This window comes from Podarcis liolepis, assembly GCF_965112155.1.
Source record: "Podarcis liolepis genome assembly, chromosome: 6".
Lineage (NCBI taxonomy): Eukaryota > Metazoa > Chordata > Lepidosauria > Squamata > Lacertidae > Podarcis > Podarcis liolepis.
Window position 1 is genome coordinate 46,590,667 of NC_139559.1, and position 25,144 is coordinate 46,615,810.

A 25,144-nucleotide genomic window follows, 5' to 3' on the forward strand; every position below is an offset into this window, starting at 1 on the left:
TGAGAGGCACAAATACAAGATGGGTGACACCTGGCTTGAGAGCAGTACATGTGAAAAGGATCTAGGAGTCTTGGTTGACCACAAACTTGACATGAGCCAACAGTGTGATGCGGCAGCTAAAAAAGCCAATTCAATTCTGGGCTGCATCAATAGGAGTATAGCATCTAGATCAAGGGAAGTAATAGTGCCACTGTATTCTGCTCTGGTCAGACCTCACCTGGAGTACTGTGTCCAGTTCTGGGCACCACAATTCAAGAAGGACACTGACAAACTGGAACGTGTCCAGAGGAGGGCAACCAAAATGGTCAAAGGCCTGGAAACGATGCCTTATGAGGAACGGCTAAGGGAGCTGGGCATGTTTAGCCTGGAGAAGAGGAGGTTAAGGGGTGATATGATAGCCATGTTCAAATATATAAAAGGATGTCATATAGAGGAGGGAGAAAGGTTGTTTTCTGCTGCTCCAGAGAAGCGGACACGGAGCAATGGATCCAAACTACAAGAAAGAAGATTCCACCTAAACATTAGGAAGAACTTCCTGACAGTAAGAGCTGTTCGACACTGGAATTTGCTGCCAAGGAGTGTGGTGGAGTCTCCTACTTTGGAGGTCTTTAAGCAGAGGCTTGACAACCATATGTCAGGAGTGCTCTGATGGTGTTTCCTGCTTGGCAGGGGGTTGGACTCGATGGCCCTTGTGGTCTATTCCAATTCTATGATTCTATGATTCTATGATTCTAATCTCTTGCATGCTGAAGCATCATGGTAATAGTATTTGCTCTCTAATGGTTGGATTGTTGCAGTGCCTTATAGAATATCCACAGGCTTTCTAATTTCAAAGACCGAAAACCATGTTGCAAAAATATTTTAAGTTCATGAAAGTGAAAGTTTTGGTGGTGAATGCCACAATAGGCCTAAGAACTTAATGTACGGGCAAAAAGATAAGGAAGTTAAAACAGATCATAGGGCTTACAGTAAAAGACCAAGAGTCAGATACAATGGTAAAAGTGTTAGATGGGCAGGCTCTGAATAGGCAGCAGGTTGAAAAATGGGAGCCTTAAGGAAACCCAGAACAGAAGAGGGGGAGTAAGGAAAGGAGTGAGTTTAGAGAAAAGCCCATACAGTTTTATAGATGCAGAAATTATTTCCCAATACCACACATCTGAAATCACCTGCCTGGCTGGATGTGGGAAATAGGAGTGCTAATAGGTACAGTGGCTCTCCCCTACCAATCTTTCTGAAATTTGGCAGAATGTATCCTCTTAGGAAGGCGGGGTACGCTCCCGTCGTTCGGTCCCAGCGGCTGCCAAACTAGCAGTTCGAAAGCACCTCCGGGTGCAAGTAGATAAATAGGGACCGCTTACCAGCGGGAAGGTAAACGGCGTTTCCGTGTGCGGCTCTGGCTCACCAGAGCAGCTTCGTCACGCTGGCCACGTGACCCGGAAGTGTCTGCGGACAGCGCTGGCTCCCGGCCTATAGAGTGAGATGAGCGCACAACCCTAGAGTCTGGCAAGACTGGCCCGTATGGGCAGGGGTACCTTATCCTCTTAGGAAGGGTCACCATGGCTGCTATTTGCATCCCATTCTGGGCAGTCTTAATTTACTCTGGAAGGCCTCTTTTGCCTGAAAATTTCATTCACTTAGGTGAAAAGGGGAGAAGGTTATACAGTGGTAATAATAATAATAATAATAATAATAATAATAATAATAAATTTTTATTTATACCTCGCCCTCCCCAGCCAAGACCGGGCTCAGAGCAGCTTACAAGCAATAATAAAAACAAGTTGAATGATTACAGCTTAAAAACAAAATTAAAATGCAACATTTACCTTGGGTTAAGTACTTAATTCGTTCCGAAGGTCCGTTCTTATCCTGAAACTGTTCTTAACCTGAAGCACCACTTTAGCTAATGGGGCCTCTCTGTTGTCATCCTGAAGCAAAGTTCTTAACCCGAGGTACTATTTGCATTAGCGGAGTCTGTAACCTGAAGCGTATGTAACCTGAGGTACCACTGTAGTTTTTATATTCAAAAAGAGTGAAACCGTTTTGGATTTAACAGTTCAGAATTGGACCTGAATTACAAATTGGAATGATACAGTACAGATCCAAAAGGGACTGGGTTGCTTCCAAACACTACAAATAAAAGACCAAATTTTGTGGTGGCGGCACACAGCTATTAATTGGTTTTTATTCATATGTCCTTCAAGTGATTAAAAAGCAGCTGTGAGTTGATATTTCCAAATATTCTAAGACCTATCTAAGAAGCACTTTGCACACACAAAAGAGCAATTGTATTGGCTAAACAAAACAATGTGTTTTTGGCAGTACACTGGCAGTACACTTACACAGGATGAAATATAAACTACTATGATCTTGTAGTTTCTGTACTGTGAAGTGCTTCTCTCCATGATTGTGGGGTTGGGTTCAGAAAAGAGGCAACTGTTCTTAGAAATGTGATCCTGAAAATGCATAGCAGATCCTCTTCCTTAATAGGATGTTACTTGGAATACAGACAACTATTTGGGTTTTTTTTTTAAAAAGAGCCAGTTAACAATGGCTAATCAATATACAGATACCGTAATCTCAGCAGAATTTGGCAGAAAATAAAGTGGGTAATTAACCAGCTAGATATATTTACATACTTGCTTAATGGAATGGCAGTGGCTTTTTATAGTCGTCTCTGACTAGCCTAGACTGAAGACCAAAAACACCTTTGCTGCTGGTTTGTATTCTAGGTAGCCACAATAATCTTGCTAACACAATCACATTTCTATTTGCAAACCGTTCCATAAACAATTTTTACTGCAGGCTGACTTTTGAGCTTGTTCCACATCTGTGAAATGGCTCAATGTCGGCCGTACTATTGGTCTCTCATTCAACAGCAAAACATTTGCTGATGCTTTATATTCCTGGAAATATGGACTCTCCCAAGTAAAGGTGAAAACCAACTGTGTTTTGTGCAGCAAATTTTAATCTTGCATTAAATGTCCCAAGGCAACCAATGTTTTTCACAGAGATCTGTACGACAAACCGTTAAAATAACGTGAGTGGCTGTAGCATGCTATTCTGGCTGAGCCCACAACAGAAAGATGGGTTGAGCAAGAAGGAAAGTGACAACACAAATGTCTCAGTTATGCTGGTGAAATCGGCCACCTTCTCCCTCCTCTGTGGTTGTGCCAACTTCCGCCTGCAAAATAAAGGAACCGTCTCATTTAAGAGGAGGTGTCCTGCTCTTTGCAGTGAGTGAGAACCCTGTAGGTGCTGGCGAATGGTAAGTGCTTTTTATGGTCTGCCTCGTGTTTTAGGGAGTGACATTGTGAGTCAACATATTAGTTAAAGAACAAATACATGGAGGCTTTTCTTTATTTTGGAGTTAGATTTTATTTTAATAGTGGAAATACTGAGTGCTAGGAGCTTCCACAAGGAAGCCTCTAAAGGTAAAGGTAAAGGGACCCCTGACCATTAGGTCCAGTCGTGACCGACTCTGGGGTTGCGGTGCTCATCTCGCTTTATTGGCCGAGGGAGCCAGCGTACAGCTTCCGGGTCATGTGACCAGCATGACTAAGCCGCTTCTGGCGAACCAGAGCAGCGCACGGAAACGCCATTTACCTTCCCGCCAGAGCGGTACCTATTTATCTGCTTGCACTTTGACGTGCTTTCGAACTGCTAGGTTGGCAGGAGCAGGGACCGAGCAACGGGAGCTCACCCCGTCGCGGGGATTCGAACCGCCGACCTTCTGATCGGCAAGTCCTAGGCTCTTTGGTTTAACCCACAGCTCCACCCACGTCCCTAACAAGCCTCTAACAAGCAGCAATTCAGCAAACACAGTTTTCCTTTGGTATTGCATTTCCATGTGCTGAATTTCTGCCTGCTGTGCAGCTGTTAGAAGCATAGATCCCCTGATTAAAAGTCAGTGGGGTGGAATAGTGGTTGGAGTGAGGGTGGGAAGCCTGTGGTCCTCCAGATGTTGTTGGACAACACCTCCCAATACCTGTGGTGTTGGCCATGCTGGTTAGGACTTATGCAATCTGGGGCCCCTGCACTTGTGTTGGTGTGGCAGAGTAGAATGAGACCCAGGCTCATCTCAGCTAAGCAGCTTTTGCTTGGGTGACCTTGGGCTAGTCGCCATCTCTCAGCCTAACCTACTTTTGCAGGATTGTGAGAATAAAATGGTGCACAAAAAGACAAATGCACACCACCTGGAGCTCCTTGGAGGAAGCGTGGAATATAAGTACAACAAACAAAGAAAGGGGAAGAGAGAGTTGATAGCCCTAGTGACTGATTCGCACCATACATTTAAAGCGCATTCAGCACACATTTAGTGCGTATGACTTACCCCAAACATTCCTGGTAGCTGGAGCCATAGAGCTACAATTCCCTTATTGATTGATTGATTGATTGATTGATTGCTGGGTTTCCCAAACTTGGGTCTTCAGCTCTTTTTGGACTACAGCTCCCATCATCCCTGATGATGGGAGTTGTGGTCCAAAAAACATCTAGAGACCCAAGTTTGAGAAACCCTGCTTGTCAACCGAAAAGGCTTCCATAGTGACTTACATACAAACTAGGATTATTGGGTGAAAGCCATGTGCTTTAAATGTATGGTATAGATCTGCCCATACAGCGAGTTTGACTCAAAATCCAGGTTCCTTTTAAAAATATCTTACGCACTGTTGCCTGGGCCCTTGCAAGCAACACCAGGACTGTACAATGTAGTATGATTCTCCAGCACTTTTTTTTTTGGGGGGGGGGGTATTGTAAACAAACAAAAAACAACCCTGAAGAGTGATGTGAAGAAATTGTTTTTCACTGCATTTTAAAAAATTGCAGACAGCACCTCTTACAGCAGATTACTCAATCACACTTATGCTGCAAGCCTGCATCCTCTGTGTGACTACTTCTGAGTAGACATGTGAATGCATATACTCTAGAGCAGACTCAAAGAGCTGCTTTTTGCCAGACATAGTTGAGTGTCCTGACAGCAGCCCAGATCAACTGAAATTTCATCCTTTGCTAGCAGCCATTTTCTCAGTGTTCACAAGCAAAATGTGGGAACTTATTTATAGGTGTTAAGTATGTGGGAAATCACCACGTGCACTGGCTGTGTGAATCCATACTGACGGCTTGCACAACCATTGTCTGTAATGTAAGCTGACTTTTTGTAGTTTGCCAAAGCTTTACTGCAGGCTCTCTGTTGGTCAATTGCAGATATAGAACCCACCAAGGAGAACCAACCAATTATGTGGTTGCATGGATACGGTGCACTAGCGGGGCTTGAGTTGCCTTGACTTTAAAAAACGTTTCCTGACTTTGTACCAGTTGCATCATCCACCCATGCCTATTGCTAATGGAACCTTAGTCTTATGTAAGGGTGTTGTGAAGATTAATGTCCTGCTTGAAGAATAGGTTGGGCAGGCTCTTGGGCTATATTATTAAGAACACATGTACAAATTTACCAAGAAAAGTTCTTATTTCATATACTGTACATGACATCTGGCAACCCTAACTGCAAAAGCCCAATGAAGTCACCAAACATACAGAATCAAAAGCATGAAACTATCCTGCAACTGGAAACTATATAATGACCCTTGTGGAATAAACTTCCAACTCAACATTTAGTTATATCATGTGTCAACTTTGAACCATGAGCTGCTTTTTGGAGGGACCTGGCCTTAGTTTTGGTCATCCAGAAAACCCACAGGAGTACTATTTATTTGTATATTGTATTTCCCCTGATACTTTGTGTCCAAAGTGGTTTATAGGATGGACAATTTAAATACAGTCACCATAATTATAATATATTGCAATTACCAATTCAACAACTGCTGTTCATTTAGAGGAGCATAAAAGATACCAACAGGTCAGTGAACAACATCCAATACTAATATCAGTATTATGCTCATATTAAGCCATTCATTCAAAAGTTAATACAAGTCCCACCAGGGGCGGAGGAAGGGGGGGTGCGGTGGGGGTGGGTCACCCTGGGTGTCACCATTGAGGGGGGTGACAAAATGCTGGGCAGCACCACCCCAGGTGCCCGATCCGCTTGCTCCGCCACTGAATCTAACCATACAAGTCTAACCTCCCCCACAAAGTAGCAGAAAAAGAGGAAATGTTTTTTTAAAATCGCAAGACACTTCAGACAGCGCGCTCTAGATCATAATTATCATTTGAGAGTTGGACTTCCACATTCAGTTTCACATACCCTGAAAAGGCTCCAGCTGAAACTAGTTGACCAACTTTTGTTGCTGTGTGTTGCCAAGTCTGCTTGGTCCCCACTGCACTGTTCAACCTGGGAAATTCTATTGACTCACCGCCAGCGATATAGGCAAGCAGTTCTCGATCCTCTTTGAGAGTAAGTACTTCTTCTTTCTGCAAACATGTCTAATTACAAATGCTAGAAAGTTGTGGGCTCCTGTACCATACAGTAATTTCTATAATTAGATACAAGTGCAGTTAGCATGATGGTTTCAAAGGAAGGCTGATTAAGACAGGGGTTGGCAAAGTTTTTATGGCTTGGGCCGGTTCACGGTCCTGTAGATGCTGCAGTGGGCCAGAGTGTGTTCGCATGCATGCATGCATGCGCAAATGCTATTTCCAGCACTTCTACTGGTGTGGAGGAGGCGTGTGCAGCTTCCCATTGGCTGCAGGAGCTTCTTGCAGCCAATGGGAAGCTGGGCAGCATCGCGGAAGGTGGTCCGCACTCTGCTCCAGGCCGGTTTAGCGCGGCGCACGGGAGCCGACCAAGCAGGCGGCAGGGGTCCCCAAGCGGGCGGCGGGGGTCCATGGGCTGGTTAAATGACCCCCATGGGCTGCTTGTGGCCCATGGGCCTTAGGTTGCTGACCCCTGGATTAAGAGCTAAAACATGAGTAGGCAAACTAAGGCCCAGGGGCCGGATCCAGCCCAATTGCCTTCTAAATCTGGCCCGCAGACGGTCCAAACGTATTTTTACATGAGTAGGATGTGTGCTTTTATTTAAAATGCATCTCTGGTTATTTGTGGGGTATAGGAATTTGTTCATTCCCCCCCCCCAAAATATAGTCTGGCCCCCCACAAGGTCTGAGGGACAGTGGACCGGCCCCCTGCTGAAAAAGTTTGCTGACCCCTGAATTTTAAAATGATTCACATAATAACTTTTAAAAAGGGGGACAATCGGTGCTCTTTTTTTCCTAAAGAAATGTTTCGGGGTACTGTCATTTTCCCACGCATACTGAAATACTGCCCCTTAATGAGGCCAAACTTAGATTCACAAAATGTTTAGGGGTATGCATCCCCCTGCATCCCCCCAGAAAAAAAGCACTGGGGCCAATATTATAACAAGCTTTTGAGTTTCACAAGACTTTTCTTGACTGCTGAACTTTCTTGATTTTAAGGCTTATTATGCTAATCTACCACTGGCCTATTAAAAAGGTGTTGCTTGAAGCCCAAGGGATCACAAAACCTTGTGAGGTTTCACGGATGATGAGAATAGGGGTATGCTTGAATAATCTCTATTCTCACATCAAGGATCATTTGGTGAACACCACTGTCTCCTCTGTTTTATATTAGTGAAGACTGTTCACCTCCTGTGTGTTCATTTGCCCAGCAACAATATGTCCTCCATGCACTTAAGAGCCCACAGTGTGTTTACTGTTTTGGTTTCAGACAAACATAATTGTTTCAGAAAACAATTGTTTCTGGTTTCAAAAAACCACAATTGTTTCATAAATGGTATGTTATCCACAAACCTCAGTAGCCGTTGCATGTGAAATGGCAGGTTTTGTGCTCTGCGGTGCCCCAGAATGCGTGCACATAGATGTACCTTTGTGTGCACTGGAGACAATGCGCATCCATTTCTGACTCAGATGTTCTGCTTCTAGAGAGCTGGGGCTGGGAGCTGAGCCCTAAAGCATGATGACATCAGTAACTCAAGCTAACCACATTTTAACTTGAAAACAAGTAGCACCCATCCTTGGCAAACAGGGAGGATTGGAGCGAATGCAAGTCCAAAACAGCCATAAACTAGAGACGTAGCACAACATATGTGGAAGCTGGCACCAGGTATATCCTGTCACTTCCTTTCCTGATTTAGATAAGGATTCTTGGTGCAGAAGTTAAGATTGCAATGTTGGCGCGTGCACTGGATCAATGCTGATATCCACTGGCAAGCTGGGAGCCAAAGTATGTTTAGCCCAATGGTGGCTAATGTAGTGTCCTCCTGATATTTTGGACTACAACCCCCATCATCCCTAGCCAACATGGCCAATGGTCAGGGGTGATGGGGGTTGCCATCCGCAGCATCTTGAGGAAACCATGTTGGCTCCTTTTGGTTTAGAACAACGAAGGAAATGGCAGAAGAGGTCTCTTGGGATACAGTGCAGAGGGAGAGCCAGGATTAGCGGAGGGTTGTAAAAATACTCACTTGCCTGTGGCAAATAATTACTTCCCAACTTCAAACAGCCTGGGAAATATTTATAAATTAGTAAGCTCACTTACATGTGGTCTATTTATGCATTGTATTCTCTGACTGGCAGTAACAGTAGCCGGTCTGCCTCAATGAGAGATCTTTGACCTTTGACCTTCTGCATGCAAAGTTAAGAGCTACAGCCCCTCCATAAAAAAGGTAAAGAGACAGACCCCTGACCATTAGGTCCAGTCATGATCGACTCTGGGGTTGCGGCGCTCATCTCACTTTATTGGCCGAGGGAGCTGGCGTACAGCTTCCGGGTCATGTGGCCAGCATGACTAAGCTGTTTCTGGCAAACCAGAGCAGCGCATGGAAACACCGTTTACCTTCCCACTGGAGCGGTACCTATTTATCTACTTGCACTTTGACGTGCTTTCGAACTGCTAGGTTGGCAGGAGCAGGGACCGAGAGACGGGAGCTCACTCAGTTGTGGGGATTTGAACCACCGACCTTCTGATTGGCAAGTCCTAGGCTCTGTGGTTCAGCCCATAGTGCCACCCGCGTCCTTCACAGCCCCTCCATATCTGAGAGTTATTTTTCTTTTCTTTTAGGCCCTCAATGTGTCATAAACAGCTCACCTAAATATATAATACAGTGGTACCTCAGGTTAAGTATTTAATTCATTTCGGAGGTCTGTTCTTAACCTGAAACTGTTCTTAACCTGAAGCACCACTTTAGCTAATGGGGCCTCCTGCTGCCACGCTGCCGGAGTCCAATTTCTGTTCTTATCCTGAAGCAAAGTTCTTAACCTGAAGCACTATTTCTGGGTTAGCGGAGTCTGTAACCTGAAGCGTATGTAACCTGAGGTACCACTGTAAAGTCAGGGAGAGCTGATGTCCGTCCTAGGTAGGCAGAACCTGGGCAATCTTAACTGACCAGGGAAATGTTCTGCTTTGTAACTCACCTGGGGCAATAGCGCATATACTTCATGCATTCTGCTCCTAACCTCAGCAGCTCCTGATGCTTGCTTGCAAAGTGGGTTTAGTGCAGGCATGCAAATCCATGAGCAGGCAAATGCATCACTGCTTTACAGCTGGCACAACCACCAGCCTTTGTGGGTTCAAGATAACTAGGAGGAGAACCTTTCTGCATCACACGTCATAAAGTGCCGTGTGTCTCTAGCGTGCCAAATTATGAGACAGCGGAGGATATGAAAAAGGATGATGCCCCGCTCCCTTTCCTTCCTCTTTCCAAAGAACTGAATGTAAATCTCTGGGAGGGCCATGGATAAGCAGAGGATGCCTGGCAGAAAGTTTGGGTCGAGCCGCCGGAAGCAAGCAAGAGGGACCTGGGGAAGCACACGGGTATCTTCGATCTCAGAGGAAGAGCCATGCCTTTCTGAACTCATGGAAAAGGTTCGGGACCTCTTCCAGGGACATGGAAAAAAGGAAGGTTTCATCACACGAGCTGATATGCAGGTAAATTGGTGGTGCGTGTACGTCATGTGCTTTTGAGGGCCAGATGCTTCAGTCTTCTTGCTGGAAGCTTAAGACATGCTGCCTCTTGACAGTGGAGGTAGAATACCTTAATGATGGATGAGAAAAGGCCTGGCAAAAACCCTGATCTCGACTTTGCCTTATCATAGATCATTCTGTGTGACCAAAAGACAAATAATTATCATCTTAACGTTATTTAGGTGTCTATGACCCTGCATATAGAATGAAACGCTACGACTCTTTTCCACTTGATGTTATGATGTTGGGTCTGCTAATCAGACCTTTTTTATTGTCCCAGGCACTGCTAATGCCAATAAGAGCCTGTTGATAGGAGATCCAATATACTTTTGTTTATTCAATTGAATATAGTGCAGAAACATCTCCAAAGAAAGGGAAGGAAAATGCCGGCCACAAGGACTCTTGCGCCAGGCTTTTAAAACATTGATTTTTCCCTCCCTCCCCCTTTCTCCCTCCTCCTTTCTTCCATCTGCTTTCTGATTGGTTAAGACTTACAGTTTATAGATTTCTCAGAACACCCATTTCATGTCTTACTCCTTGGCATGTGAAGGGGGGGGAGCACACACATCACATGTGCATTTAGATTAGCCTTAGCCCCGCCCTGGGTTTGTCTTCTAATATTCATGAGATCCTAATAGGCTCCAGAACATGTGCAGAGTCCCCAAAGTAGCACCTGCTATTTCTTTTTGTTATCTTGGATTGTCAATCTTTCACTCTTAGGCGCCTCTTGGCTAGCTACAGGCCTTGAGCAATAAAATGCCTCCTTAACACATTCCAAGCAAGAGCTGATAAGAGGTAATTAACAAGTCCCTAACAAATAGACAAAGGAAGAGATTCAACTTAAAAAGACCAAGTTAATGGACTGCAAACTTACTTTATTTATTTATTTATTTATTTATTTGCATAACACTTGATAGGTTCTCCAGCAGGGAAACAGACACAGCAAGCACAGTTTTATACAGCTGGTTATTTTATATAAAAACAGGACCACCAATCATTTCTGACATCGCAATGACACTGAGGGCACCTTTTTGGCAGGCCGAACTGTTTACTAGCTGTCTGAGAACAAAAGGATTGATATCAGGGCCTTAACATCACATTTGTATTGTTTTCAGAAATTGGAGGCAGACTTTCCTTGGAGCACCAAAGAGCTGGAGCTTGTGTTTGATGGCCTGGATACTGACAGCAAGGGCTACTTAACCACAGAAGAGTTCACTGAGGGGCTTAGTATGCATTGCTTTAGTGTGTTTACGTTACACTGATGGGGCTGATAATGTGCAATGTTTGTCTGCAATCCTATGCACACTGTACTTGGCAGGAAGCCCCCATTTGCAGGGAAGTGAAGAAGTTTGGAGCAATGGTTGCTGTGCAAAGTATTGCAGCAGCATCCACATTATTATTATTATTGTTTTATTAGTAGTGGTCACTCTCTTCGCAAAAGTGATTCAAAGCAAGTTACAGAAACAAACATGGAAAATAAGAGTAAAAACAACCTAAAATGCTCACCAATAAAAGAGCAAGTCCAACTCAACCCAACCCACTGAAAAGATAAGCAGAAGATTAACATCCAAAAAGCATGGGTCAGTGAAAATATCTGGGGTCCAAAAACAGATAGGGATGGCATCAAGCATGCCTTCCTGGGGAGAGCATCCACAAACAGGAGCTACCATGGAGAAGGCCTGTTCTTGTGTTGCCAACTTCTGCACCTCCCTTGTGGGAGGCATAAAAAATGCCACCCTGTATCTGCTGCCTCCGTCGCCTATTTAATCCAGATTTACCCTTTCCGGGTAAAACAATCCAACCAGGAAAAGGAAAACGCCCACTGTTGCCTGCCAATGACCTGTCCACAATATTAAGCCTCTGTCTGGAAGCCTCTTGATTCTGACGGTCTGTCTAAATCAACACGAGGATCAGCAGAGTGCTTGTGGCAGTTGCTCTGGTTCAGCATGTCTCGTCGTAGGTATTTATTTGGTGCTAGGGGCCAAATATGGGACGCAGGTGGCACTGTGGCTTAAACCACAGAGCCTAGGACTTGCTGATCGAAAGGTCGGCGGTTCGATTCCCCGCGGTGGGGTGAGCTCCCGTCGTTCGGTCCCAGCTCCTGCCCACCTAGCAGTTCGAAAGCACCCCTAAGAGCAAGTAGATAAATAGGGACCGCTTTCTAGCAGGAAGGTAAACGGCGTTTCCGTGTGCGGCGCTGGTGCTGGCTCGCCAGATGCAGCTTCGTCACGCTGGCCATGTGACCCGGAAGTGTCTTCGGACAGCGCTGGCTCCCGGCCTCTAGAGTGAGATGAGCGCGCAACCCTAGAGTCGGTCACGACTGGCCCTGACGGGCAGGGGTACCTTTACCTAGGGGCCAAATACTGCTTTGAAACTGTTCTGTATTGCACCATGTCTGTCCAGAGGTGTGATTTTCATTGTCTATGTGGCAGGGTATTTTCTGAGCTCACAGACGGTGGCAAGAGCGCACCGGAAGAGAAAGATGCCTTCCGTAAAGGCTCCTACCCACCTCTCTCTGGAGGAAGCTGACACAGAGGAGCAAATGTGCTTTAAGGCCTTCCTAAACCAACTGGGAGCTGACAACATCTTTGAAGAGTAAGTGCATGCAAACCTTATGCTAGTTTTATACTGAATCTCACAACACAGGATCCAGGCAGAGGAGGAATAGGGAATAAGTGAAAGAGTTTTGGTGTTGAATTCTGCACTTAAGCTTGAGTTACTATATGGGTTGTGGAAGTGGAAAGTCTGTAGGAAAATGCTCTGGATCTTGAAGATCATGCTTCAACACCCTGAGTTAAGGAAGTAGCTCTTGGGGCTTGAAAGCTGGGATTAGTCCTACCATTAGGTAAAGGGAGGCAACCACCTCAAGTGCTGTGATAAAAGTGCTGTGGGTACAAGCACAAAATGGCTGCCATGGGAAGCAAAAAAAAAAGAAAAGAAAAAAAAGAGGTGATGGTACTTGATACCAATAGGTACACTCACAAAAAGGCAACAGTAATAATTAATATGGCCTAGACACTTTCATATTTTATCTACTAATTAGTTATTTTCAAAGTGACACACATGGCGATAAGAGGTATTTCAGCTTTCGCAATAGCTGCTTTACAGCCTTATTGATCCACATGCTTGTTCTTAGGAAGAAACAAAACTGCTCTCAGATCCTAAGAACAGTTGAGACAGGCTGTCCCGATTGAGAGGTCCCCTGAGGATTCAGGTGGATCAACAGAATATTCGCTGGAAAATGAGACAATCTTCTTTCTTGCAGCCAGTCAGAAATCTGGAAGATTTGGGTGCAGCTCCGACAGGATGAACCACATCTGCTGGGAAACCTGAAAGAATTCTTGGCTAAAATGACACACTTGATCAAAGAATCGAGGGGCGCAAAAGAGACACTGCAGTTAATACTGAAAACGTAGGTCACTGGATGTATGAGTGAAGTGCGGAAACTGCTTTTGTAAATGCAGCTTTCTGGAATGGGTAGAAAGACTCCAGGAAAAGGGAATTTGGAACCCAAAGGGTAGAAAAGGTTGGAGTGTTTGCATTTGTAGAGGGAATAGGGGGGGCATACATAGCTCAACAGAAGAGGCTGTGGCTTTCCTTCAGAAAAGTGTTCCCCAACCTGGTGCTCTTCAGGAGTTTTGCAGTGTAGCTCCCACCAGCCAGCAAAGCCTCACTGGATGGGTCTGATGGATGTTATAGTGCAGGGGTAGGCAAACAAAGGTCCGTGGGCCGGATGCGGCCCAATCGTCTTCTCAATCTGGCCCACGGATGGTCCAGGAATCAGCGTGTTTTTACATGAGTAGAATGTGTCCTTTGATTTAAAATGCACCTCTGGGATATTTGTGGGGCCTGCCTAGTGTTTTTACATGAGTAGAATGTGTGCTTTTATTTAAAATGAATCTATGGGTTATTTGTGGGGCATAGGAATTCGTTCATCCCCCCCCCCCCCAATATAGTCTGGCCCACCACATGGTCTGAGGGAAGTTTACCAGCCCACGGTTGAAAAAGGTTGCTGAGCCCTGTTACAGTGCAACATACTGTATCTGAAGGGTACTAGGTTGGGAAAGGCTGTTGTGGAAAGGCACAGGCAGACCTAGCGGACAGTTAGGTTGGTCCCAGCCAAGGGCACAGGCTGGGGGCAGCACAAAAATTGCGCCTTGGGTGGGGAATCTGGCCTCAGTGGGGAATCTGGCCACTGGCATGGACCTTCACAGCAGCCCTCCCCAGTCAGCCATCAGTGTTGACAGTTTGTGCAGTGGGGCTCCCCATGAGGGCACCTCTACTTGGCCCTGTGGCTGCTGTTCCCTGCCCTCTGCTCCCCTGGCTAGCCCTTTCAGCAGATGTAGTGACTGAGAAATGTCAGGCGAGGCTTTTAATTTACCACTGCTGATTCGCTTTTCCCTGGTTTCTTTCCCACCTTGACCAGCTTCCAGCACATGCACCCCTGCATGTTTACCCCAGAGAGCAAGGGTCATTGACTTAAGCGTGGTGCTGTGGGTTTACCACAGAGCCTAGGACTTGCCGATCAGAAGGTCAGCGGTTTGAATCCCCACAATGGGTGAGCTCCCGTTGCTCAGTCCCTGCTCCTGGTCACAAGGTCCTGCCTCTGGCTTGCCAGATTTAGGCTGCTATCATGTGTACCCACTTTCCTGGGAGTAGGCCGCATTAAACTTGGCGGGATTTACTTTTGAGTGTACATTTAGAGGATTGTGCTGTTAAACACCCAGTTTAAGAATCATTTGTAATGATTGAATTATGTCAATCTTTTTCTGGAGCTGGGCGGGATACATCTCCTTGCTAAGGGAGCCCAGGTATGGCTCTGGTCACAGGTTCAGTTCCTGTCATCTCCTTTTAAAGAATCATAATCTCAGCATAATTTTCCAGTCCTGGCCTGACATGGAGCCATGTTGAGATCAGCAAATGAAGGGGCCTGGGGCCAATTCTGCTCTCTTAAGGCACATGGGTAGGCACTGTGGTTCTTTCCAGATATTGCAGGCTTTGACTCCCATCCTCCAAGAACGTTGGCCAGTCTGGCTGGTGCTGATGTGAGCTGTAGCCCATAACGTTTGGAGGGTAACCGTGTTACCCACCTTTAAACAACTCTGCTTTAAAGCCTTCTTGTTTGCTCCCCTGCACTAGACGAGTGGCTGATCACAACAAGGAGGTGCAGCAGTTATATGAGGAGCTGGAACAGCAAATAGACAAGGAGACAAGACGGCTGCAGCTTGAGGTTGGTGCATAACTGGATCATGTGTAATTCCTCAGATTTATGAGAAGGGGTGTGCTGAGTTTTCCTTTTAAGTTCCTGCCCTCTCCCAAAAGCTCAGGGTGGATCACACCATTTAAATCACCATTTAAATCCTCGTTAACAACACATGATGGTGTTGTTCTAGTGCTACACAATGACCCCAGGGGCAGATGCCTCATCATAAGACAGTCAGCAGGAGAGAGAGCTGTGAAAAAGGACTCTGATCCAAAACATGGAGAAGGAATAAGGCTGCAATCCTATGTGGAAGTAAGCCCCCTCGAACTGAATGGGGCTTGTTTCTGAGTAGACGTGTAAAGGACTGTACTGTAATCGTCTTTCTTTCTAGAAAGCATGTTCTCAGAACTCTTGTGCGGGCAGAGGAGAACAATTCCAATATAGCCAGCACCACCTGCAATTAGGGGTGGAAGGACCTGTCAATTCCAGTTCTCACACCTCCTCATTATTATTTTTTTGAGTCTTAAATTCAGTTTGCCACATTTTGCAACAACCTGTGCTTAAAAAAAGAACCCTCATGAAAATTCACTAGCAGTTTAGGACAAAGTTCATAGATGCCTGCCTGATTTCTTATGGGAGGGGGCACCACCGAGTTGGGCCCACTGATCTTTTTTTTTTTTTTTTTTTTCATGCATAATTTTTATTAAGTTTTCAAAAGTCAAAATACATAACAAACTTAATCAGAACTCATAACTGTTCACTTAAAGAAAAAGAAGTTGACTTCCTTCAGTCATTCCACGAGTCGTCCAAAATAACATTAAACAATGATTCCGCATTTCCTTGTTTGTAAAGCCATAAGCCACTCTTATCCATCCATTTCCTTTTAGCTTTACCCTTTACCTTTTACAGAGCTTCTTGAAAACCTACTAGTGTTATCTGTTCATCAATTAAGCTTTTCAGATATTTCGTAAAACTTTCCCAATTTTCAACAAACCTCTGATCTTTTGTATATCTAATTTTACATGTCATCCTGTCCATCTCCACGTATTCCAATAATTTACCTCTCCATTCCTCCATTGTTGGAATATTCTCCTGCTTCCAATTTTTTGCTATTAATACCCTTGCTGCCGTTGTTGCGTATTGGAACAATTTGTAATCTTTCTTCTTAATTTCCTTTCCTACCAAACCTAGCAAGAACGCCTCTGGTCTTTTGTTAAAGGTATATCTTAGCATTTTTTTCATTTCGTCATATATGCTCTCCCAGAACCCTGTAATCTTTGGACATTCCCACCACATATGGTAGAAGGTACCTTCCCTTATCTTGCACTTCCAGCATTTATTGCAGGATCCATACATTTTAGCTAACTTAACCGGAGTGAGGTACCAGCGATAAAACATTTTCATTAGGTTCTCCTTCAGTGACACACAGGCCGTAAATTTTAAGTGTTGTTTCCAAAGTTTTTCCCACTCTTCGTAATAAATATTACGGCCCAGGTCTCTAGCCCAATGAGTCATTACCCCCTTAACCTCTTCATCGGCTAAGTTCCAATCTAGTAAGTGCCTGTACAATTTAGATAGTATTTTGGTGTTACTCCTCAAAATTTCAGTTTGGAATATGGAGTTTTTGTCGGTATAGCCTTTGTCTTTTACGTCTTTCCTGAACATATCATTTATTTGGTGGTAGTGTAGCCAATCATATACTTGAGATTTGACCTGATCATACGGCCTCATTTTCCATTTTCCTTCCTCCTTCATAAGTAATTGTTCGTAAGTTGCCCATTTAGTTCCCATATTAACCTTTTTGATGGCCATTACCTCTAGTGGAGATAGCCATTGGGGTGTTCTTGGTTCTAACATCTCCTTATATCTCTCCCAAACCTCCAACAAGGGGCCCCTAAATATGTGGTTCACAAATCCTTTGTGGCCCTTCTTCCGTCCATGCCACAGGTAAGCATGCCACCCGTATCGGTTATCGTGACCCTCCAAGTCTAGCACTTCCTCTTCTTCTAGTTTTATCCATGTCTTTATCCAGCATAAGCTGGATGCCTCATAGTATATCTTCAGATCGGGAAGGGCGAAGCCTCCTCTTTCTTTCGTATCCGTTAAAATTTTAAACTTTACTCTCGGCTTCTTCCCCTGCCAGATGAATCTAGAAATATCTTTGTGCCAGACTTTGAATATCTTAGTACCCTTAATAATCGGGATGTTTTGAAAGAGGAATAAAACTCTTGGGAATACCGACATTTTAATTGTGGCTATTCTACCCCAAAATGACAGTTTTAACCGACCCCATGTTTCTATGTCCTTCTTAACTCCTTTCCATACCGTTTCGTAATTGTTTTTGAAGAGATCTATATTTTTAGGCGTTACCCATATCCCTAAGTATTTCACTTTCTTAGTTACCTCTATTCCTGTTGCTCTTTGTAGTTCCTCAGTTTCGGCTACCTGCATGTTTTTAGCTATTATTTTTGTTTTCCTTTTATTTAATTTGAAGCCTGCGACCTCCCCGAATTGATCAAATTCTCTGAGTACCTTTTTTGTTGAGTCTAATGGTTCTTCCAATGTTACAACCAGGTCGTCTGCAAAAGCTTTGGTTTTATGCTCATGTTGGCCTATCCTGATTCCTTTGATTTCCTTATTTTCTCTGATAGTTTTTAGTAAGACTTCTAATATCATTATAAATAACAGTGGGGACAATGGGCATCCCTGTCTTGTTCCCTTAGTTACTGTTATTTCTTCGGTCTCTATGTTGTTTATTATTAATCTTGCTTTTTGTTCCGTATATATTGCTTTTATACCGTTGGAAAATTCAGTCCCCGCTTCCATGTACTCCAATTGTCTCAATAGGAATTCCCAATTTACATTATCAAACGCTTTTTCAGCGTCCACAAATAACAGTATTCCTTGCTTATCGCATCTTTCTGTTAGATATTCTATAATATTTATAATATTCCTTAAATTATCCTTCATTTGCCTGCCGGGCAGAAAGCCGGCTTGGTCTCTGTGGATGCTGTTTTGCAAGATGCCTTTGAATCTTCTTGCCAGAACCCCCGCAAAAATCTTATAGTCTACGTTTATTAAGGAAATCGGCCTGTAATTTTTGACTTGATCTAATTCTGAGTCTTGTTTTGGAATTAGCGTGATCAGTGCCTCCTTCCATGTCTCCGGTATTTCTCTTTCTTTCAAAATATTATTCATTACTTCTTGTAGCGGGTATATCAGAATCGTTTCCATCTCTTTATAATACCTACTAGTAAACCCATCTGGGCCTGGGGCCTTCCCATTTTTTAAGTCTGTTATTATTGCTTTTATTTCTTCCACCTCGATCGGGGCATTTAGTTTCTCTTTATCTGCCACAGAGATCTTTTTTATATTCTTGGATATTAAATATCTCTCTATTTCCCTCGTCTTATTCTTTTCTGTGTTTCTGAAGAGTTCTCTATAGAAATCCAAAAAGGCTTTTCTTATTTCTTTGGGTTTATTTATCTCTTCTCCTTCTACCACTATCCTGTTTATCGTATTCTGTTCCTTCCTTTTTTTCAATTGCCACGCTAATATCTTCCCCGTTTTGTTGGCATGTTCAAAATTCCTCTGTCTCAATCTTTTAATTTTCCATTCTATCTCTCTATTTATCAGCATTGTATATTGGGATTGTAGGACTTTTATATTCTCTTTTATTTTCTTATTTTTTGGATTTTTGATTAATTCCTGCTCATTCTCTGCTAGTTGTTGTAAAATTTCTTTCTTCCCTTTTTCCCTTTTTTTATTCTTAATTGCACTCTGTTGGATAAAGAAGCCCCGCATGACCGCCTTTCCTGCATCCCATACTACCTTGGGCTTTGTATTATTGCCCAAATTATCTTCGAAATATTCTTTTAGTCTTTTTTGAGCCTTTTCTACTATTCCTTGATCATCTAGCAGATAGTCCTTCAATTTCCATCTAAATAATCTACTTTCCTGCTCTTTCAGTTCCATTTTTATTGGATTGTGGTCTGAGATGGTTCTAACCTGGATCTCCACCCTTAGTGATCTTGGAACTAACTCTTTCGAAACCCATATCTGGTCTAATCTTGATGATGAATCGTTAGGTTCCGAATGGAATGTATATTGCTTTTCTAGAGGGTATTTAAATCTCCAGATATCTACCAAGTTACAATTCTGAACCAAGGAGAAAAAAGTTCTGGGTAGCTTCCCTTCTTTCCCTTTTGTGTCCCTCAATCTATCCCATTCTAGCGACACCACACCGTTCATATCGCCTAATAGTATAATTTTTTGGTCGGCGTAATCTGCAAGCCTTTCTTCCAACCTTCCATAGAATTCTGACTTGTTTGTGTTGGGCGCATATATTCCAACTATTATAATCTTTTCCCCCTGCCAGTTTATTTGTACTGCTAGTATCCTTCCTTCCTCGTCTTTAAAGAGGAATTTCGCTTCAATTTGTTTCTTTATATAAATAACTATTCCTCTTTTTTTACTTTGGTCTGAGGATATAAACTCATTTCCCAATCTCGGATTAATCAGAGTTCTTTTGTGTTTCCTCGCTATATGGGTCTCTTGGAGGCATATAATATCTAATCCTTCCTTCTTTAAGATATGTTCAATTCGGTTCCTTTTCCCTTTATCATTCATTCCATTAACATTCCAACTCAATATCTTAAACACCATTGTGGTTTAATTAGAAAAGGTAGCGAAAGATAGAGAAAGAAAAAGAAAGGATAAGGAAGAGAAAGCACAGAGCTAACTATTGATTTCTTTTAGGCTTCCTCTTCAGATCCTCCTCCCTCTGCACCCTCCCCCCCCGAGTCCCCCCCCCCTCCCAAATCCCCTCCCGGTCCCGCCCCCTCCTCCCCGACCTCTCTTTGCGATTTCAACTCTTTGTATTTCCTCAAGAATTTATCTGTTTCGCCCGGATTTGTCAATTTTTGCCTTTTGCTCCTGTAAGTGAAGGAGACGCCTTCCGGGAACTCCCACTTAAACTCGATATTGTTTCTTTTGAGTATCTGAACTAAGTCTTTGTAGGAGTCTCTCCGTTTTAGAAGCCTGACCGGGATATCTTTGAAAATAATTATGTTGCTTCCTCCGATGTTTAGCCTTTTCTCTCTACTCTTATGTAGGATCTTGTTTTTTATTTCCTTATCTTTAAATATGATTAGGCAGTCTCCTACGTATTTTTTGTTCTTTGGGACTTTAATTTTTAATCTGAACGCTGATTGTATTGCTTTATCTACATCTTCTGTTGGTAATTCCAACCAGAGGGCTAATTCTGTTGTTATTTTCTCCTTTATATTTTCCCCTTGAGCTTCAGGTATGCCTCTCATCCTAAGATTAGCCTCCCTCTGTCTTAATTCGTTCATAGCAATCCAATCTTTTAAATCCTCTTGACTTTTATTTAAACCCAGTATCTCGGCTTTAATTTTTTCTTCCTCACGTCTTACTTCCTTCAATTCTGTTTTTGTCTTTTTCAGACCTTCCTCCACTGTCTGCGTCCTCCTAAATACCTCTTTCATTTGACTTTTCAGTTCGGTAACTGTTTCGTCTAACTTCTTATCCACTTCCCCAATTCTATGTTCTACTTGTTCTAATTTACGCTCAACGCTTTTTTCACTCTCTTTTATCTCCGCAAACATTTTCAATATCTCTGCTCTAAAGTCCCCTTCTTGCTTTGATCCCTTCCTATCCACTGGCGTTCCCCCTTCAGGTCTTTTCCCAACATTTGACATTCTTAGATTGTAGGGTAATCTAAGTTTAGAAGAAGAAAAACCAATATACATATAACACTCCTAAAACAATTGCCCGTGTACTTAGTTGGTCCTGCTCTCAATTTGGTAATCTTTGGGTTGCACCAAAGTTAACTCCGTTGTCAGTCCTTTATCAGTCTTTATACTGTCACAAGGTCGTCCTATTTCATTTCGCCATGTTGCAATTTTAGGGGGGTCAATAGTAGTCCTAAAAGCCTCAGAGCCTCAGAGTTCAAGAGAGTTCAGTATATTGTGCTTCAGAAGTTTCTGAAAGTTGGAAATCTTATATTTGCGATGAAATAAGATGGATTGGGGTAAATGTTCTCCGGTCTCCACATTAAATTTTTAAAGATTTTGTCACAAATTAAGATAAATTCTCCATCAGAGGCTCTTGTATCTTTAACCTAAGAGAAATCACGTAGAGGGGAAATAGTCCGGGGTAGAGGGGGGAGGGGGGGAGGCCGGGGGAGGGAAGGGGGAAAACGGAGGGAGTCGGGGGGGGGCAGGGGGCGTGTAACCGTAGAGGCCGAGAAGGCAGGTGGAGCAATAGGCGTCAAGGAAACAAGCTCTAAACACAATAAACACTCTGACCGCTAGATGGCTCTCTCTGCTGTTGCCAGGCTCTGAGGTCTGAACGCGTCGCACCGGCAAGTCAAATAGTCCAGTAATCCGAAGCAGGAGGCTGTCATTCAATCAATTCCAGTTATTTAGTAGACAGATAGGAACTTATCTAGAAAGCTCTTAAGATCAGGTATGTCCATAAACCAGATGCATCCGTGTTATTAGATTAGAAATTGTTGTTTTGTATGTTCTATATACTCTGGTCTTACAATGGCGCCGCTGGCAATTTACTTCCGCTTTCCGCTTTCCGCAAAGCGTCTTGCGGTAAAGAAACAAAAAAAGAAAAAAAAAAGTTGGCGTTTCGACGTCCCTCCGTTTCAATAACTGGTTCTTTTAAAATAATAACTGCATCCTCTGTTCCCTGTTCAAGCACCCCCTTTTACGGAGGGTCAGCTGCTTACATTCAGAAGTCTTTCAGGGAAACAAAATAGACACTGGTGGCTGCTCCATATATTTGTCTCTGCTCTGTTGTTTGTTTGCGGTTCTGCCGACCCCTAGTAATGGCTGAACCTTTCAGGCTACTCTTCTTCTCTCCCGGGTTTTGTTTTCCAGCTTTCAAATTGTCCCTCCTTTAAATTTTAAATCAGCGCTTAAGTTCTTTCCCGGGTTTCTTGCTCCTGGAGCGGAGCGCTAACCCCCGGCGAGGGTTGGGCTGTCCGCTGTTCGGGGGGGAGGAAATGGCTGCCTAGGACCTGCCGCTCAACTCCGCTGTTTCCTCACCTCTCAGGGCTACCTAGCAGCGGTGTGAGCCGGTCTCTGCTGGCTCCCTGTAACTCCGGACACCCTCCGGACGTGTTTCTGGGGTGCTCTCGCCCTCTAGCACCCCCCTTTCCCCCCGTTTACCGGACTGGGTTCGTGCTGCGTGCCGAATCCCCTTCTCACCCGGAAGACGCGCTCCACCGGAAGTTCCGAGTTGGGCCCACTGATCTGAAGACATGGCTCCTCGTTGACATGAATTGTTCTTCAGATCCATGGGGAACTAAGACGATACTCTTAGGCAGTGCTCCCCCCCCCCGAAAAATAGGTGCTGGGACTCACCTTGAAGTTGTTACAGTAAGTGCCACACTTTTTAGCAACAAAACAAAAAAAGAGGTGCCCGTACTGTGTACTCTTGAGTACCCCTTGGAAAAAAGCAGTGCTCTCAGGTCTTTGGCAAACATCTCCCTCCCCAAATATATCTAATATTTGCATGTAGCTGGCTCTCTTAAGGTGACTATTCTCCATTATGAAAATTTCACTTGTAAGATTTTTTTTAAAAGGATATTATAACACTTATAATGCCAGGGGGCTTCAGAGTTCCTGATTTCTTATAAAACGGCAAAAAATATTAACATTTGACTATACACAGTGTGGTTGGCTTGATGTCATTGCACAATGGGAAATTCAAAAAACCAACCAGCCATATAACACTTCACACAAGGCACTAAAATGTCACACTATTTGTTCCATCTGTGAATGCAGAAATTGCATGTATATTGTAGTCTGGGTAGGTTTAATTCCCCCCTGCCCCACATTATTCTATAATATAATATATAGAATCTAGATACTAACAGCAAACTCATTATCCAAATATGGATCTTTATGTAGACAAACCACTAGTATCCACTCTGAAGAGGGAGATATTAGAAGCCTTAGGAGAATCCCAAAGTTTGGATTACAAAAATATGTAGAATAAAATTCAGGGCAGGGGCATAGGCGCCGACTCCATGGGGCCTGAGGGGGCTCGAGCCCCCTCAAAAAATTTTTTGGGGGGGCTCAGCCCCCCCAATAATTTCGGGCACCCTTCCAGCAGAGCGCCGCCGCCGCCCCTCGCCAGCCACCCAGCCAGCCAGCCAGCCGCGCGCCCTAGTCTGAGAGCCCCGGCCGTCCCCCGCGAGATTAGGGAATCCCCGGGGGCGGGGGCTCCTGCCTCGCTGCTTCGTTTCAGCTCCCGCGAGAACAGGGGAATCCCGACTGGCCACACCTCCCAGCCAGCCAATCGGCTGGCTGGGGGGCGTGGCTTGCCCTATTTGGGGCCGGAGCCACTTTATTTGCATATTCATGAGCTTATTTATTATTCATGAGCTTTCCCGGGCCCCCCCAATATTTTTTCTAAGTCCGCGTCCCTGGGCAGGGGGAACCCCAAAACAGCTCAGTGGGGATTGAACATGCCTAGTGGGCACAGAATGCTGACCAGGGGAATGGTGTGGAAATGGAATGGAGTATCCTGAAAAAGGATACGGTTGTCTGGAAGCATGAACAAGAGCAAACCATGCTGCAACTTTTTGTTGCATGCTCCACTTGTGCTTTGACTCAAATGCAAGCAGGCTTCATGTGTGAACGTTCCCTGGAAAGCTATAGCTTCACCACCTTTGTTTATTGCAGAGTAAAACCCAAAGCCAATTCTTCAGCGTGGAGATGAAAGAACTGTTGGATGCCAGGGAAAGGGAAATACAGCATTTCCTCGATGTTCAAAAAGAGGTAAGGTTATCCATGTGACATGAGGAAACAGCACCACCTACTGGAAGCATCTCCTCTGGCTAAAGCATTTAAAGCCAACAAAACTATCATCCCCATGTAGGGTTGCCATATGTCCTCTTTTCCCAAGACACGTCCTTTTTTTCATGATGAGAATCTCCATAGCTTCAAGGTAAAAGTTGAAGTCGGCAAACGTGTCCCCTTTTTTGCTCTTCAAAATATGGCAACCCTACACACACAGCTGCTTGCAGTGTGGCTGAATATTTCTGATATAATCAACATGATTTGCCAACAAATGACCTTCTGGTGATGTTGGACTACCAATCCCATCAAAGGATGGGAACTGTAGTCCAGCCATATCTGGGTACACTGCAGTGCTTCCAATTACTCAGGGACCATGGCCTTGTTTCACTGAAAAATCTCTCACACCATTGTCCAGTAGTGATGTATGGAAGTGAGAGCTGGACCATAAAGAAGGCTGATCGCCGAAGAATTGCTGCTTTTGAATTATGGTGCTGGAGGAGACTCTTGAGAGTCCCATGGACTGCAAGAAGATCAAACCTCCCCATTATGAAGGAAATCAGCCCTGAGTGCTCACTGGAAGGACAGATCGTGAAGCTGAGGCTCCAATACTTTGGCCAGCTCATGAGAAGAGAAGACTCCCTGGAAAAGACCCTGATGTTGGGAAAGATGGAGGGCACAAGGAGAAGGGGACGACAGAGGATGAGATGGTTGGACAGTGTTCTCGAAGCTACGAACATGAGTTTGACCAAACTGTGGGAGGCAGTGGAAGACCAGTGCCTGGTGTCCATGGGGTCACAAAGAGTCGGACATGACTAAATGACTAAACAACAAAATTGTCCAGGCACAATAGGGTGTGATGTTTGATACCCTGAGATAAGGCACTCCAGGAAGAAGAATCCTGGGACCTATAGTTTACGTTTCACGGAACTACAACTCCTAGCACCTTTAACCAACTACACTTCCCAGGATTCTCCTTTCTGGAAGGGAGAGGAAATGTGCTTTCAATGTATGATGTGAATGCAGCACTTGTTAGCCTTTGGCCCTGGTCAAAATGGCTTCAGTCTCCAGTGTGTGAGAAAGACAGAGAATCTGAATCAAATGCAAGGCAGATATTTTCAGCCGTTTCATTGCTTTTCTACTGACCACCTGAACATAGCTGTCAACATTTCCCTTTTTTAAAAGGAAATTTCCTTTATTCCAAATAGG

The 25,144-nt window shown here is 44.1% G+C and overlaps 1 protein-coding gene across 3 annotated transcripts in view; it reads left to right on the forward strand.

The window, feature by feature from the left end:
* The first annotated feature begins 403 nt into the window (after positions 1-403).
* The window catches only part of RAB44 (RAB44, member RAS oncogene family), a 39,455-nt gene continuing 14,714 nt past the window's right edge, over positions 404-25,144 (forward strand). The window contains exons 1-8 of one of the 3 annotated variants that reach the window (XM_083509382.1): positions 404-1,264; positions 1,550-3,265; positions 9,638-9,859; positions 11,011-11,122; positions 12,328-12,490; positions 13,161-13,307; positions 15,035-15,125; positions 23,822-23,917. In XM_083509382.1, coding sequence (XP_083365508.1) covers positions 9,665-9,859; positions 11,011-11,122; positions 12,328-12,490; positions 13,161-13,307; positions 15,035-15,125; positions 23,822-23,917 — 804 coding nt within the window. In that variant the 5' untranslated portion in view covers positions 404-1,264; positions 1,550-3,265; positions 9,638-9,664. Of the gene's footprint in view, positions 1,265-1,549; positions 3,266-6,161; positions 6,350-9,262; positions 9,860-11,010; positions 11,123-12,327; positions 12,491-13,160; positions 13,308-15,034; positions 15,126-23,821; positions 23,918-25,144 lie in introns of those variants that run through there. The other 2 variants (XM_083509383.1, XM_083509384.1) reach the window with 2 other exon arrangements.